The 13,926-nt window shown below is 44.7% G+C and overlaps 1 protein-coding gene across 11 annotated transcripts in view; it reads left to right on the top strand.

The window, feature by feature from the left end:
- The window catches only part of tenm3 (teneurin transmembrane protein 3), a 335,219-nt gene that overhangs the window by 271,684 nt on the left and 49,609 nt on the right, over window positions 1–13,926 (top strand). For all 11 annotated transcript variants that reach the window (XM_076884527.1, XM_076884523.1, XM_076884525.1 and 8 more), the window contains 6 exons: window positions 174–293; window positions 1,254–1,386; window positions 1,568–1,696; window positions 6,637–6,768; window positions 6,884–7,019; window positions 10,509–10,652. In XM_076884527.1, coding sequence (XP_076740642.1) covers window positions 174–293; window positions 1,254–1,386; window positions 1,568–1,696; window positions 6,637–6,768; window positions 6,884–7,019; window positions 10,509–10,652 — 794 coding nt within the window. The remainder of the gene's footprint in view (window positions 1–173; window positions 294–1,253; window positions 1,387–1,567; window positions 1,697–6,636; window positions 6,769–6,883; window positions 7,020–10,508; window positions 10,653–13,926) is intronic.

Raw genomic sequence — 13,926 nt, 5'->3', positions numbered from 1 at the left:
ATCTCTTAAGACAGTTTTCCAGCTCAGCCACAGGGACTCAGGGAAATTTCACTTCTTGATGGGCTTATTTATGTATTATAACTATTTGCCATTAAACATTTTGTAATGTTTTAAGTAAATCTTGCAGGCAGTGTGAGTAAACGAGTTCTCTCTGCTCTCTTCTCTCTTTTTAGCTTGGTGTCGATAATTCGAGGTCAGGTCCTGACAGCTGATGGAACACCTCTGATTGGAGTCAACGTGACATTTGTTCACTATCCTGAGCATGGATACACTATAACACGCAAGGATGGCATGTGTGTACTTATTCATTATTAATATTTTCATACACTTTTATACAAACATTGTGCCTTTTCCAAAAATGTCTCCTCTCAGCAGTGGTTTAAAACAGATGTTAATCATCGTCTGTTCACTAAATAAACTTGATGACCAGGGTGGTAAACAGGGCTCCTTCATGGAGGTTTCCACCAACAACTAGAATGAAACCATTTTCATATCAATGATCTGCATGTGTGTGAAACATATCCTGAAAGTAAAAGTGGATGTAGCTCCATGTAAATGTGAAACCTGCATTCTTTCAAATGCCCAGCAGGGGGGGGGGGGTGTCTCCTGAGTAACCCCCTCACAATCAGACACACACACACGCGTGCACACCGTGTTTTTACATCCCTTAGCCTAAACCTAACTGTCACCTAATTATAACCCTGACATTAAAAAACACCTTTAACTTGTGGGGACCAGGATTTTGTCCCCATAACAGTGTTGGTCCCCACAAAGATACATAAACACACACAAACACAAAAACGGACAGCCAACAACGGGAGAATGACATCTACATTGTGCTCTTACATTCCCACCTCAGCTCACACAGCTTCTTCATTCTCACGTCAGCTGAAGAGAACGTGTGAGCGTGTGGGGAAGACGCTTTTTAAAATGCACTGGATTCACAGGGACGCACTCAGTCACTGTTGAACACACACACCTGCACACAAACAAACGTATGTAATGCACACAATATATAGACACAAGATGCACATCAGCACACTCACAGAATTTAATGAGCCAATTACACCGTCACAAATGAAAGTTTAAGAGTCTTTGTCCTGCTGAAGTTTGCAAATCCACTCTTATATTCTGTAACAGTGAATTAAGAGGCTTTCCTTATTAAAGCTTGTATAATTCAGCTGCATGGTACTCACACGTCTTGTTTCCCAGCACTCACTGTACACATTTGTTTGACGATGATGTGCTGACAGGTTTGATCTTCTGGCCAATGGCGGGGCATCCCTCACACTGAGCTTTGAGCGTGCTCCCTTCCTCACGCAGTACAGAACTGTTTGGGTGCCGTGGAATGTCTTCTATGTGATGGACACGCTTGTGATGAAGAAGGTGAACGACTGAGGGTCTGACTGTTGACACTGCACTGAATATGCAGATACGACCTTTGTTTCATTTACTCTTTCTATCACAGATGTATTCGGGTTAAATGAATAATTGAATCAGTGCTGTGACTGCTGAGCTCACCTTTCCATATTCAGTGACCAACACATGTCGTGTCTGGCTGTTTCAGGAGGAAAATGACATTCCCAGCTGTGACCTGAGTGGTTTCATCAGACCGAGTCCTGTCATTGTTGCTTCTCCTCTGTCTACATTTTATAGAAGCTCACCTGAAGATGGCCCCATCATACCTGAAACACAGGTAATGAATCAATCAGAGGACTTTAATGGGAGCTAAGACACTTTGAGTATGATCTCTCTGTCTGTGAATAAGTTTGCAATGTAAAAATAATGTAACACTTTGTGCCAGCTGTGTTATACTTGGCAAACTTAAATCTTTAGGTTGAGCAGATTAAAACATGCATATGTGTTTTGTATGTGTTTGTCCATATAAAAAACAAAGCCAGTGTCTTTGCACATGAATAGGACAGCACATCTATCTGTGTGGACACGTGTGTGTGTGTGTGTGTGTGTGTGTGTGTGTGTGTGTGTGTGTGTGTGTGTGTGTGTGTGTGTGTGTGCGCGCACATGTTCGAGTGTAGATCAAAAGCAAGCAAATGGAAAACTGCTCCTTAGCTTTTGGTGGAGCTGGCTCCATTAGAGGGAGGGCAGTGAGGCCGGCCTTAAAGGCATGAAATGGATCTGTAATGAATGCTAAATGCACAGCTAATGAAAAGGCAATAGTGCAGCTGAGAAGTATAACACTGCAAATGGAGTATTCCCTCAGGACTGTTTTTTCAACGTAGTCTCAATCAGTTCTTCTCTCTCCCTTTTCAGAAGTCTTCTCAGCTTCTGTCCTGTTGCTTGTAGATCATTTACCTCACATCGCTAGGATAGGAGTTCTTTTTGTCTCATTTGGAGTTTAATTGTGTATCTTTTTAAATGTTTATTGACAGACCCCTGAAATGCTGTAGTTTGGACCTTAAAAGTACAAACATTGAGACAAACTCATACCTCTAGATTTGTGGAAGTAAACTGCAGCAGGTGGAAGAATCACAAGCAAATCAGGAACATGCAGTCTCTGCTGTGTACCTGGAAATGAAACTCAGTCTTCTTTTCTGTTGTTTTGTATTCAATAACTTCTTTTGGTTCTAACTCCATGGCAGTCATTAGGCACTAGGCAGAGCTTTGCAGGGGGGCAATGTCAAAAGCTTTAGGACCAACTCCTGTGACCTGCTCGTATTTATGGTTCTGGGAAAAGAACCATAAAAACATCATCAGATTTAAATGTCGCTGATCGTCTTCGATGGCATGTCGAGACAGCTTCCAGCTGCTATTTTTAATCTAGCTCTCTAATTTGTGACTGCTTACACTTCTGCATTGCATTTGCACCACAAACATCAGTTTCTCTTCACAATCAAAATGTGATTCAACTGCAGACTTTCATCTTTATTTATGTTTAACAAAAGTATTACATTAACTCAGTGGTTCTCAAACTTTTCACATCATCCTCACATGACAGGAAGAAAGATTTTCACACCTCATCTAAACAAAGCAATGACAGAAAAGCCGAGCTGCAACTTTATTTGGATAATAAACTCATTCACGGTGAATCCTTCAGCAGTTTCAGCAAACAACAAGTGAAACAGAATGTGAACGTTGCCAAACATGGAATAAAGTTCAGTGTTAGTCTTATAAAACTTGTGAACACAGATGAAATTTAGTGAGAGTTTTTGACTGCAGAGCTGTGGCGGGGTGTGGTCTGCGGCGTGGCTGTGGGGGAGGCGGGCGCACCTGAGCGGCCTCTGCAATCACGCCTCGCCGGCTTAAAACAGAATGAACTGGGTCCTGTCGTTGCTGCTGGTGTGTGTAGGCTGTAGCTGAAAAGCTGCAGGCGAGTGTAAGTCGACAGATGCAATAAAGAAGAGTAGTGAAAAGTGCGAACACGTGGTCGGGTCTCTCGTGCCCCAGTCCTGGGTTTCAGCATCACTGCAAACGATGCGCGACAGACCCGTTCGCACTTTTCAGTACACTTCTTTATTGCGGCTGTTGACGTCCACACGCCTGCAGCTTTTCAGCAGATGCGCATATTATTAACATAACTGCTGCAAATTTCTTCTTTCCGCCATAGAAGCGATTCCGATGGTAAACAGTAGTTCTGCATGACTTTTCTGCCAGGTAACCTGCACACCACCTGTCAGAGCTCTGCACCCCAGCAGTGGGGCGTGCCATGCTGTTTGAGAACCACTGCGTGCATTAACTGTTCATTAATAATGGAATTTTTTATACATAATCTCATCTTGAGAATCTCCAAGGTAAATGGACCGTTCACTGACAAGCAGCGGCTTGCCCAGGTGCCTATGTCCTGATTATTGTCTGACAAAAGAAGCAGATAAAATATCTGGAACTGATTCAGTGTGTTAAACGTTTATTTCGTAGCTCCCAGTTTGAGGTCCACATGTACGTTGATGCAAGTGAAAGAGGATTTGCAGAATTGTTTCTTCGGTTTCTAAATTAAACATTCACAACATAAAACCTAATCGAGAACACCAAAGTCTAAAACAGAGGCTTTATAGCAAGGTGCAAACCACTGGTTACACTCAAGAACAAAAAGACAAGATTAGATTTAGCCAGAAAACAACTGAAAGACTTTGGCAGGAAAATGTTTGGACTGATGAAACCAAGCTGAACCTGTACAAGGATGTTAGGAAGAAAAAAATGAATAAATAAAGAACATGAAGAAAGTGAAGGGAGCAGAATTATGGCATGAATATGCAAGGCTGTCAATTGGGCTATTAAGTTGCATGCACACTGGGACTGTGATTGTTGGTTCTGGTTGCCTGGGTGAAGCTCTAGCAGCTCATATGTCAGTCAGTGGCATTCTTCCCTGTCATTGGTAGTCTCCTGAGTCACTCCTCTGAAAGTTTATTGTGGGTCTGCCGCACTTGGCATCGACAGCAATTTTGCGCTTAGTACAGCACTTCATCAGGAGCATCGGTACCGATACCGGTGCCAAATCGGTACTTTTGAAACGGTGCTGGTGCTCAAACCGGTGCTTAAAGAATGGAGAACACACACTTTGTCCAAAAACCTCTCATGTTCAGCTGTTTTTTGTAAAAAGATAACAATGTTAGCCTTTTCTGCAGCTATGGGTCATATATGGTATCACTCTTGGCTGGAAGCAGTGCTTAAACAATGGAAAAAACACAAACTTTGTCCAAAAACCTCTCATGTTTAACTGGTTTCCACTTTTTCTTTGGTCATTTTAGCCTTTTTGGCCAGGGTGAAGGGAGTATCTGCCATCAAACAAGAAGACAGCCGCATGTAGCTATGATGATGTTTGCTAGTTCACCTTACATGCATTAATGTAATAACGTGGTTAGCCTACTCAACGTAAATTACACACGAACAACATGAAGCTACTCACGCAGAGAAGAACGGCTGCTGCTGCATCATCATCCTCATCATTTCTGCTACACTGGCAGGGCTAGGGGCCAGGACTCTCCTCTTCGGGTTTTTGGGGGATGTTGCTAACTCCGGGTCCGATAACTGGCACCACACCCGCAGTAGATGTGCTCGGTGTGAGGTCTCGCAGCAAGCTATCAAATACGGCGCATTTCTCTGCTTTTAACAAAAAAAAACCGCTATGCGTCGCCAGGTGTTTCATCGGATTCGAGGTGTTACCTCCTTTGACAGTATCACAGTATCAGCTTAAAGCACTTGTTGCTGCTGAGTTTGCATATTTTGCTGTGAAGTACAGCCAGACTTTTGACCGCTTCGCCTTGGGAATTTTAATCTGTAGCTCTGCTCTAACTGAACGTACGTACCTGGACCCGCCTACTATCCTCGGAAACGTAAAATGATTGGCTAGAAGTGTATCACAGCTCAGGAAAAATAAAGCACAGAAATAAAGCACCCAAATGTGCGCTGCTTTTCGGTCTGGTTACTACCGTTTATGTCAGAACCGGACACCGGTACCCATCCCTAATCAGGAATGTGGTGGAGTGTGGTTTGTGGCTCAGCTGCAGGGGACGGGTAAAGCAGTGGGTTCAGTGCAGGGAAGGCTGGCCAACACAGCTGATATCATCACTCTAACCACATCTACCCTATTTCAAAGGGACAGAGGAGACAGGTGGTGTGAAGAAGGAGTAAAAGAGGCCATCTCTTTTCACTGTGGACAGCCATCATTGAACACACAGTTGGCTCACTTTGGCTATCAGAAAGGTCACAGAAGTATCGTTATGATCTGTTTTATGTCTTTGTGCGTGAGATCCACCGATCGACCGTATTGAAGCTTCATTTATTTTTATTTTTTATAGTTCTAGGGAAACTGAACAGCCTTTCATTTACAGCAGTTGCATTAGTACACACTTTTCTGGTCATTCACACATCCATCCATCCATTCGCTTCCGCTTATCCTTTTCAGGGTCGCGGGGGGCGCTGGAGCCTATCCCAGCTGTCATAGGGCGAGAGGCGGGGTACACCCTGGACAGGTCGCCAGTCTGTCGCAGGGCCAACACACAGGGACAGTCAACCATTCGCACTCACATTCACTCGCACATTCAGACCTATGGGCAATTTGGATTATCCAATTAACCTATCCCCACAAGCTGCATGTGTTTGGACGGTGGGAGGAAGCCGGAGTACCCGGAGAGAACCCACGCAAACACGGGGAGAACTCCACACAGAAAGACCCCGGCCTGATGGTGGAATTGAACTCAGGATCTTCTTGCCGTGCGGCAACAGTGCTAACCACCGTGCTGCCCTGTGTCATTCACACATATAAATGAAAATAAAGCTAGCTTGTCCAGTACTGTGAACCACTTAGAGTTGGAAAATAGATTGAAATAGTTTTGAAATGGGGCATCTTGTAATCGGAAGGTTGCCGGTTCGAGCCCCGGCTCCAACGGTCTCGGTCGTTGTGTCCTTGGGCAAGACACTTCACCCGTTGCCTACTGGTGGTGGTCAGAGGGCCCGGTGGCGCCAGTGTCCAGCAGCCTCGCCTCTGTCAGTGCGCCCCAGGGCAGCTGTGGCTACAATGTAGCTGCCATCACCAGTGTGTGAATGTGTGTGTGACTGAATGTAGTGCTAAAGCGCTTTGAGGTCCACAGGGACTAAGTAAAGCGCTATACAAATCCAGGCCATTTACCATTTGGAACCGTGGGTACTGATGTGTCTGGTGTGTTTCGTTTCTTTCTGTAGGTTCTACAAGAACAAACATCAATACCTGGCAGTGATCTAAACCTGATCTACCTTAGCTCCAGAGCAGCAGGATATAAACCAGTGCTGAAAGTCACCATGACGCAGACATCAATACCTTTCAATTTGATGAAGGTGTGATGAGTGATATTTCCCAGCATTTCAAGTTACAGCTAAGACAAATGCCTACCGTTACTGTTTTCTGTGAATTAATCAGTATCATGAAGTTAACCCTTTCCTGTCAATCCAGGTTCACCTGATGGTGGCAGTGGTGGGCCGCCTCTTCCAAAAATGGTTCCCTGCACAACCAAATCTGTCATACACATTCATCTGGGACAAGACAGATGCCTATGGCCAGCGTGTCTATGGACTATCAGAGGCAGTCGGTAAGTTTGTACAAATAGAAAATACAGGCAGTTTTGGGCATTTTCTATAAGGGTTGGTATCTGACAAATCCTCAGCATCACATATAGGGCTTTAAACAGTGTCACTGCCACTCTGCATGAAACAGCATTAGTTTAATCACGTTCGCAGACACTTTTCTAACAATCTCATCTTTTTCTTCCTTAAATTGTTTATCTGAAGTTGGATGTTAATGTGTTAAATATGTTAAAAAGTGTTTTGAAACTTACAACATGTAATATTCTCTTTTCACTCATAAATGCAGAGGCTTGATTTTTCCATCATCTAATGTGGTGTGTCTAAAGCACCAAAACTGACAACAACAACAGCGATATCAACAAGGAGCTCTTTCTATGAGAACTTGAAGTTCCACCTGTTGCTCAGGGGACAAAACAAAATGGCTCGGCCATACGAACTCCTCATGTTAAATATAAATCCAGATGCCATCGTTGCCTTCGCTGTCTCACCTGGACCGTGGTACTGACACTCACTAGTCTCCAGCCTCCTTCCTTCTGCCGAGTGTACAGTCTCAGGGTGCTGGACGTGTGGTCAGGAGCTTCCTCGTCTTAGATGTCAGTGGCTTCCATCGCCTCCTTTGACCAGCTTATTACCCCAGCAGGGTACCTGATCACGGGCAGGGCGTAGGTGTTGATGGCCCGGATCTTGTTCTTTTTATTCAGCTGACTCCTCAGGACTTGCCTGACCCTCTGCAGGTACTTGGTGGTTGCAGCTTTCCCAGCGGCCTCTTCATGGTTCCCATTTGCTCATGGGATCCCCAGGTACTGGTAGCTGTCCTCGATGTCTGCAGTGTTGCCATCTGGTAGTTCGATCCCCTCGGTTCTGACTACCTGACTACTACACTTCTCCAGTCCGAATGACATTACAGTGTTGCTGCTGTATATCAGTGAATCAATGTCTCGTTCATGCTTGGCATACAGCTTGATGCCGTCCATGTAGAGGAGTTGTTACTAGTTGTTTCGCTGTCACTCTGGATCCCTCATCCTGTGCATGTAACCCCTTCTGCTGGGATTACTTGCGTAGTAGCATTCCAACAGTGCCCTATTTTCATCTCTTGCCCACTTATGCTACCTTGTTCCAGTAGCCCGTTTCTCATCAGCATGTGCTGTTTCCTCAACAACTGATGCACCTTGTTAATCTTGGCAACGTCTTAGTCGGTATAGCTTCATTTTTATGTCTCTCACTCATGTCCAAGGTAGGCTTGGTTAGCATCGGGGGGGGGGGGGCTTGTCTTGCCTAGAGCCGCTTACTGGATACAGACGCCCCGCCCTGGTCGGGAGTCGGACCAACTCTAATCACTGGACACATCTTTTGATTTAATGTTTTTTCTTTATTAAAAATTGATGTATAAGTCTAATTATGTCTCATATTTTAGCTTCCACTCTTTGCTTTGTTGACAGCGCTGCAAACCCTCGGCCTTCTCTCAACGAGCTTCATGATGTAGTCTCTTGAAATGGTTTCACTTCACAGGTGAGCCTGTCAGGGTTCATTGGGGGAGTTTCTTGCCTTCTAAATGGAGTTGGGACCATCAGTTGTGTTGTGCAGCAGTCAGGTTGGTGCACAGCTGACAGCCATATTTGACAACTGTTAGAAAATTGCTAAAATCAAGCGCTTTACACTACATTCAGTCACCCACCCATCCACACACACATTCACACACTTGTGATGGCAGCTACATTATTATGTTCAAATAGCTGCTAAGAAACCACTACTGAGGAAAAGCAACACGCAGAAGAGATTTATTTGGGCCCAGAAACACAAGGAGTGGACATTACACCAGTGGAAATCTGTGCTTTGGTCTGGTGAGTCCACATTTCAGATCTTTGGTTCCACCTGCCGGGTCTTTGGGCAGAATAAATGAACTGATGGTTCTCACTGTGAAGCATGGAGGAGGAGGTGCGATGGTGTGGGGGGGCTTTGCTGATGACACTGTTGGTGATTTATGTGGCCTGGCCTCCACAGTCACCTGACCTTAACCCAACTGAGATGGTTTGGGATGAGCTGGACCGCAGAGTGAAGGCAAACAAGCCAACAGGTGCTCAGCATCTCTGGGAACTCCTTCACGACTGTTGGAAACCATTTCAAGTGACGACCTCATGAAGCTCATGGAGAGGATGCCAGGAGTGAGCAAAGCAGGAATCAAAGCAAAGGCTGGATAACTGGAAGAATCTAAAATATAAAACATGTTTCTTTTGTTTACTACATGATCATGTATGTGTTCAGTCATAGTTTTGATGCTTTCAGTGGGAATCTGCAATCACATAGAAAATAAAGAAAAACTTTAGATGAGAGGCTGTGACTGATAGTGTATCTGAATATACTGAAAGTTGATGTTACAGAGGCTCTGGCACCAGTCTTGTATTTCAAATGTGCAATATCATAGCAGGTGATGGTGCTAAGGAAGTAGCACTAAAAAGCTTTCTATACATACTCAGCTGTAGTGGCTAATAGTTCATATGCACACTTGGTGTGTGTACGTGTGTGTGTGTGTGTGTGTGTGTGTGTGTGTGTGTGTGTGTGTGTGTGTGTGCGTGTGTGTGTGTGCGTGAGTGTGTGTGTGTGCGTGTGTGAGTGTGTGTGTGTGTGCGTGAGTGTGTGTGTGTGTGTGTGCGTGTGTGTGTGTGCGTGAGTGTGTGTGTGTGTGTGTGTGTGTGTGTGCGTGAGTGTGTGTGTGTGTGTGTGTGTGTGTGTGTGTGTGTGAGTGTGTGTGTGTGTGTGTGTGTGCGTGTGTGTGTGTGCGTGAGTGTGTGTGTGTGTGTGTGTGCGTGAGTGTGTGTGTGTGTGTGTGTGCGTGTGTGTGTGTGTGTGCGTGTGTGTGTGTGTGTGTGTGTGCGTGTGTGCGTGAGTGTGTGTGTGTGTGTGTGTGTGTGTGCGTGTGTGTGTGTGTGCGTGAGTGTGTGTGTGTGTGTGTGTGTGTGCGTGAGTGTGTGTGTGTGTGTGTGCGTGAGTGTGTGTGTGTGTGTGTGTGTGTGTGCGTGAGTGTGTGTGTGTGTGTGTGTGTGTGTGTGTGTGTGTGCGTGAGTGTGTGTGTGTGTGTGTGCGTGTGTGTGTGTGCGTGAGTGTGTGTGTGTGTGTGTGTGTGTGTGTGCGTGAGTGTGTGTGTGTGTGTGTGTGTGTGTGTGTGTGTGTGAGTGTGTGTGTGTGTGTGTGTGCGTGTGTGTGTGTGCGTGAGTGTGTGTGTGTGTGTGTGTGTGCGTGAGTGTGTGTGTGTGTGTGTGTGTGTGTGTGTGTGTGTGTAAAAATGAAGGCTCTCAGTGAACCAACATCAGGAGTCACTGCATGTTGCAAAAGCAAACACATGTGAGGGTCACTGGTGTGCTGGGTGCTCGTGTTGCAGGCCCGTGTATAGACCTGGGTTCTTTGTTCAGAATTGCACAGGCCTTCCTGTTTGGTTTGAAAATGTACAACGGGAAGGATTAAATATGTGGACTTACCTGAAACTCTTTGTCTAACAGTGTCCGTAGGTTTTGAATACGAGTCCTGCCTGGATCTCATCCTGTGGGAGAAGAGGACGGCTATTCTGCAGGGCTATGAGTTGGATGCTTCCAACGTGGGAGGATGGACACTGGATAAGCATCACATCCTGGACGTACAGAATGGTAGGTTGTACATTATATTCAGTGTTACTGAACTAGACACAGCAATATGTGACAACACTGCAAAAGAAAACAGTCCTACTAATATTAATGTTGTTCATGCAGGCTTTAGTCAAGCGAGTAGGGAAATCATTTGTTGGAATTTGGAGTCGCTAACTTTGCCTTTCTTACTCGCTCCTCACCAATCAGATCTGATCATTTGTAATGAAGGCAGCAGTTGCGCTGGCTGTCGGCTGTCTATGCTTTTGAGCAGACAGCAGCATTAGCCAGCCACATTTTTGTAGCTTTGTGCTGAATTTGTCTTGTTAAGATGCAACGATCCCGTAAAGCACATGTTTATAAAATACATTTTAAAGGCTTTTCATCCTTCTACCCTTCACCCCTCTCCAGCAGCTCCCTCGCTGAACTCTGTCTGTCACCCTATCCATCACATTGCTAGTCACCTTCTCTCCTTGCGGTCCTCCTGGGCTTTCAACACCTCCTCCCCCCATTCAGTGTATATGTGTGTGTATGAAAAAGAGTGTGTCTATTAGCAAGTGTGATTTGTGATATCTGGCAACATGTGTTCTGCTCTCCGTGGGTGTGACTCTGAATCTGGAGGGACAGAACTGCAGTGCAGTCTCTTTGAGACCAAACACACTGCAGGAATAATTATTTGTCTGGGAATCCAACACTGCTCCAGTGTTTTATTCATAGTTCAGCTGTAGATGTGCTCTCGTGGAATGGGCATAATTTATATTATATTTGCACGAAGCACACTTGTTTAGTGAATACTGACGAAGCCCTGCCAATGAGGAATGCTCCCATGATTCATATGATGACTCTTAGACTGAGTAAACATAAGAAACCGAGTTATAAATGGATCACAGACTATATGACAGCAGACATGAGCATGTGACAGTCATCTGAACCAAAGCCTCATATTCAACTGAACATTAGTACAATGACCTGACAGGGCCTCATACCTGCATTAAGGTTATGACTCTATTCTGGTGCCAGTGTGTGTCACAGCGGCGCAAACCGATTGCAAAAGTGGACTCAAACGCCTAGAACCACAACAGAGACGGCGAGCACGTTTTACAGTGTGTATATAAGACAACAGAGTGTAATTCGTAGAGGAGGGCGTGGGTGGCGTAGCGACGTGGCCGTGGGTCAGTAAGGGAAAACTGGGACTTAACAGGTGCAACTGGAATGAAGTGGGTACGTCTGAGAAGAGAAGAGAACGGGGTTAGGAAGGTGGCGAGGCGAAGGACACTTGGGGAAGTGGAGTACGACTGATGGGACTTACTTGTAGCCAGGGTGAGTTCGGCTTTGAGGGACAGGCGGTGAGAATCCAGGTGAGTAATGGCAGAGACTGAGTTCCACTGTGGGGTGGTGATAGGAGGGCAGGCAGGTGAGGTTCGCTGTATTTTCCAGAATGGAGAGGTAGTCCGAGAAGAGCTGAAGCTGAAGGTAAGCGGCAAGGAAGGTCCAGGTGAACTGTGGCATAGGAAAACAGAAAAAACAAGAAACAAGAGCCTGAAAACTTGGAGCTGATACCAACCTGAGGTCGTTGACAAACTGGCGGTGAAGGACATTCTGAGTAGAGCTTAAATCCTCAACCCAAATACCCAGAATCAGCTTCTGCAGGGGAGCTAATGGCTCCGCCCAGGGATGGAGACCAAGGAGCTCAGGTGCCTGAACGAGTTTTCCAGACGTACCTCCGGATCATGACGGTCTGATCATTTAGTTAAAAACACAGCAATATGACTTCACCTGAGTTCTTGTCTTTGTGCTATTTGCAGTTAAATGATTTTCAAATCAGTGAATTCTGTTAATATTTGCAGTTTTCAGTCTACATCAAACATTAAGTGGTTACATCAACTAACATTAATGCACCGTTTTCCTTGTAAACAGTGTAAGTGCATATGGTAAACAGTGGAAGACTGTATTTGTCAAAGAAAGGTGATATTATGAAAGGTGAATTCAAATGTCATCCCCTGTGTGTGTGATCGTATATAACAGAGTGATAATGATCCTGGTGTATATAAAGAAACCAGAAACAACCTCAAGCTGAGAACATGAATAAAGCATGATGTACAAGAGTTGTGTGTCTTAAGTTGATCCATCCAGATTTGTCTTATTTTGGATTAATCTTTTTGTAAGAGATTAGTCATCCCTTAGCCGTAAATGACTGATGGGGTGTTGTCATCGACCTGCCGGGCGGGCAGGTGGTCGCGGGGGCGATATAGATATCCAAGTCGAGAAAGATGCAACGGAAAGCTCGATTGATACCATCTACTAAACATATCAGACGAGTTCAAATTTCAGTGACTTCAACTTTTAGATCAAGGTTGAAGGTCAAGTTTTTCAAAGATCTTCAGAATGTGGTAACTCAAAAAAGAAGTCATCTATGATTGGGAACCTGATGACACAGGGGTGTCTAGTCGGATACACACATACATACCTGACAAACTGCCTCAGAGTAGGTGAGAAGGAGGGAGTCCACCGAAGAAGTTCAGCATTTATTAAACAGACCAAGACAGAAGCATCACCGAAGAGTTGATGGAAGGTGGAGCAGAAGAGAGAAACTGAGAAGTGGAGCCATCTTTTATAGTGTGGAGGACAGAGGTGAAGTGCATTAGCCACCTAGCCTGGAGTAACAGCTGGAGTAACAGCTGGCCGGGATTTCTTGACTTTTGAAGGGTCGACACACGCCACCTTCTTAAAATGGCAATGGAAATTAACCTGCAATATTAAAATCTCCATTTATTAGATAAGCCGTTCCTCTGCAGATGATCTGTTAGCTGTTTGACAACTACTCTTTCAAGGATGTTTGATATAAAGGAAGGTTGGAGATTATAATTAGCTAAGACTGCTGGGTCTAGAGATGCTGAGTGAGTGGTGTCTTGTAGTTGTTGTCCTAAAGGAATGGTTCAAATATTTTTAGTAATAAAGTAGTATAAACGTAACTGTAATAGTAATTCAAGGGCAGAAAAGTTAAGCTGTGCATTGCAGACAAGCAGCACAATTGGTATGTTTTGATACCACTTACATCCAAAACTGAGAATTTTTTATTCTCTAAAGAAGTCATGTTTTCCTTAAAGAAGCGTCAAAGTGCACAGGAATTAGTTTGTGGGTAGTTTTTCCTATTAGAAAGACGTGATTCCAGTTTTTGGATCCCATTCTTATCATTCGAGGTTTAGATGGGTTTTCATAAAGAAAAGCTGTTTTTGTGTTTGTTTTTCTGTAGTGTTTGTAGTTGTTGCTGCTACGAGTGACTCAGCGTGTCATGGTA

Source organism: Maylandia zebra, linkage group LG6 (assembly GCF_041146795.1).
Source record: "Maylandia zebra isolate NMK-2024a linkage group LG6, Mzebra_GT3a, whole genome shotgun sequence".
Classification (NCBI taxonomy): Eukaryota; Metazoa; Chordata; class Actinopteri; order Cichliformes; family Cichlidae; genus Maylandia; species Maylandia zebra.
The sequence above is the reverse complement of the archived record's forward strand: the minus strand, read 5'-3'. Positions and strand labels throughout refer to the sequence as shown.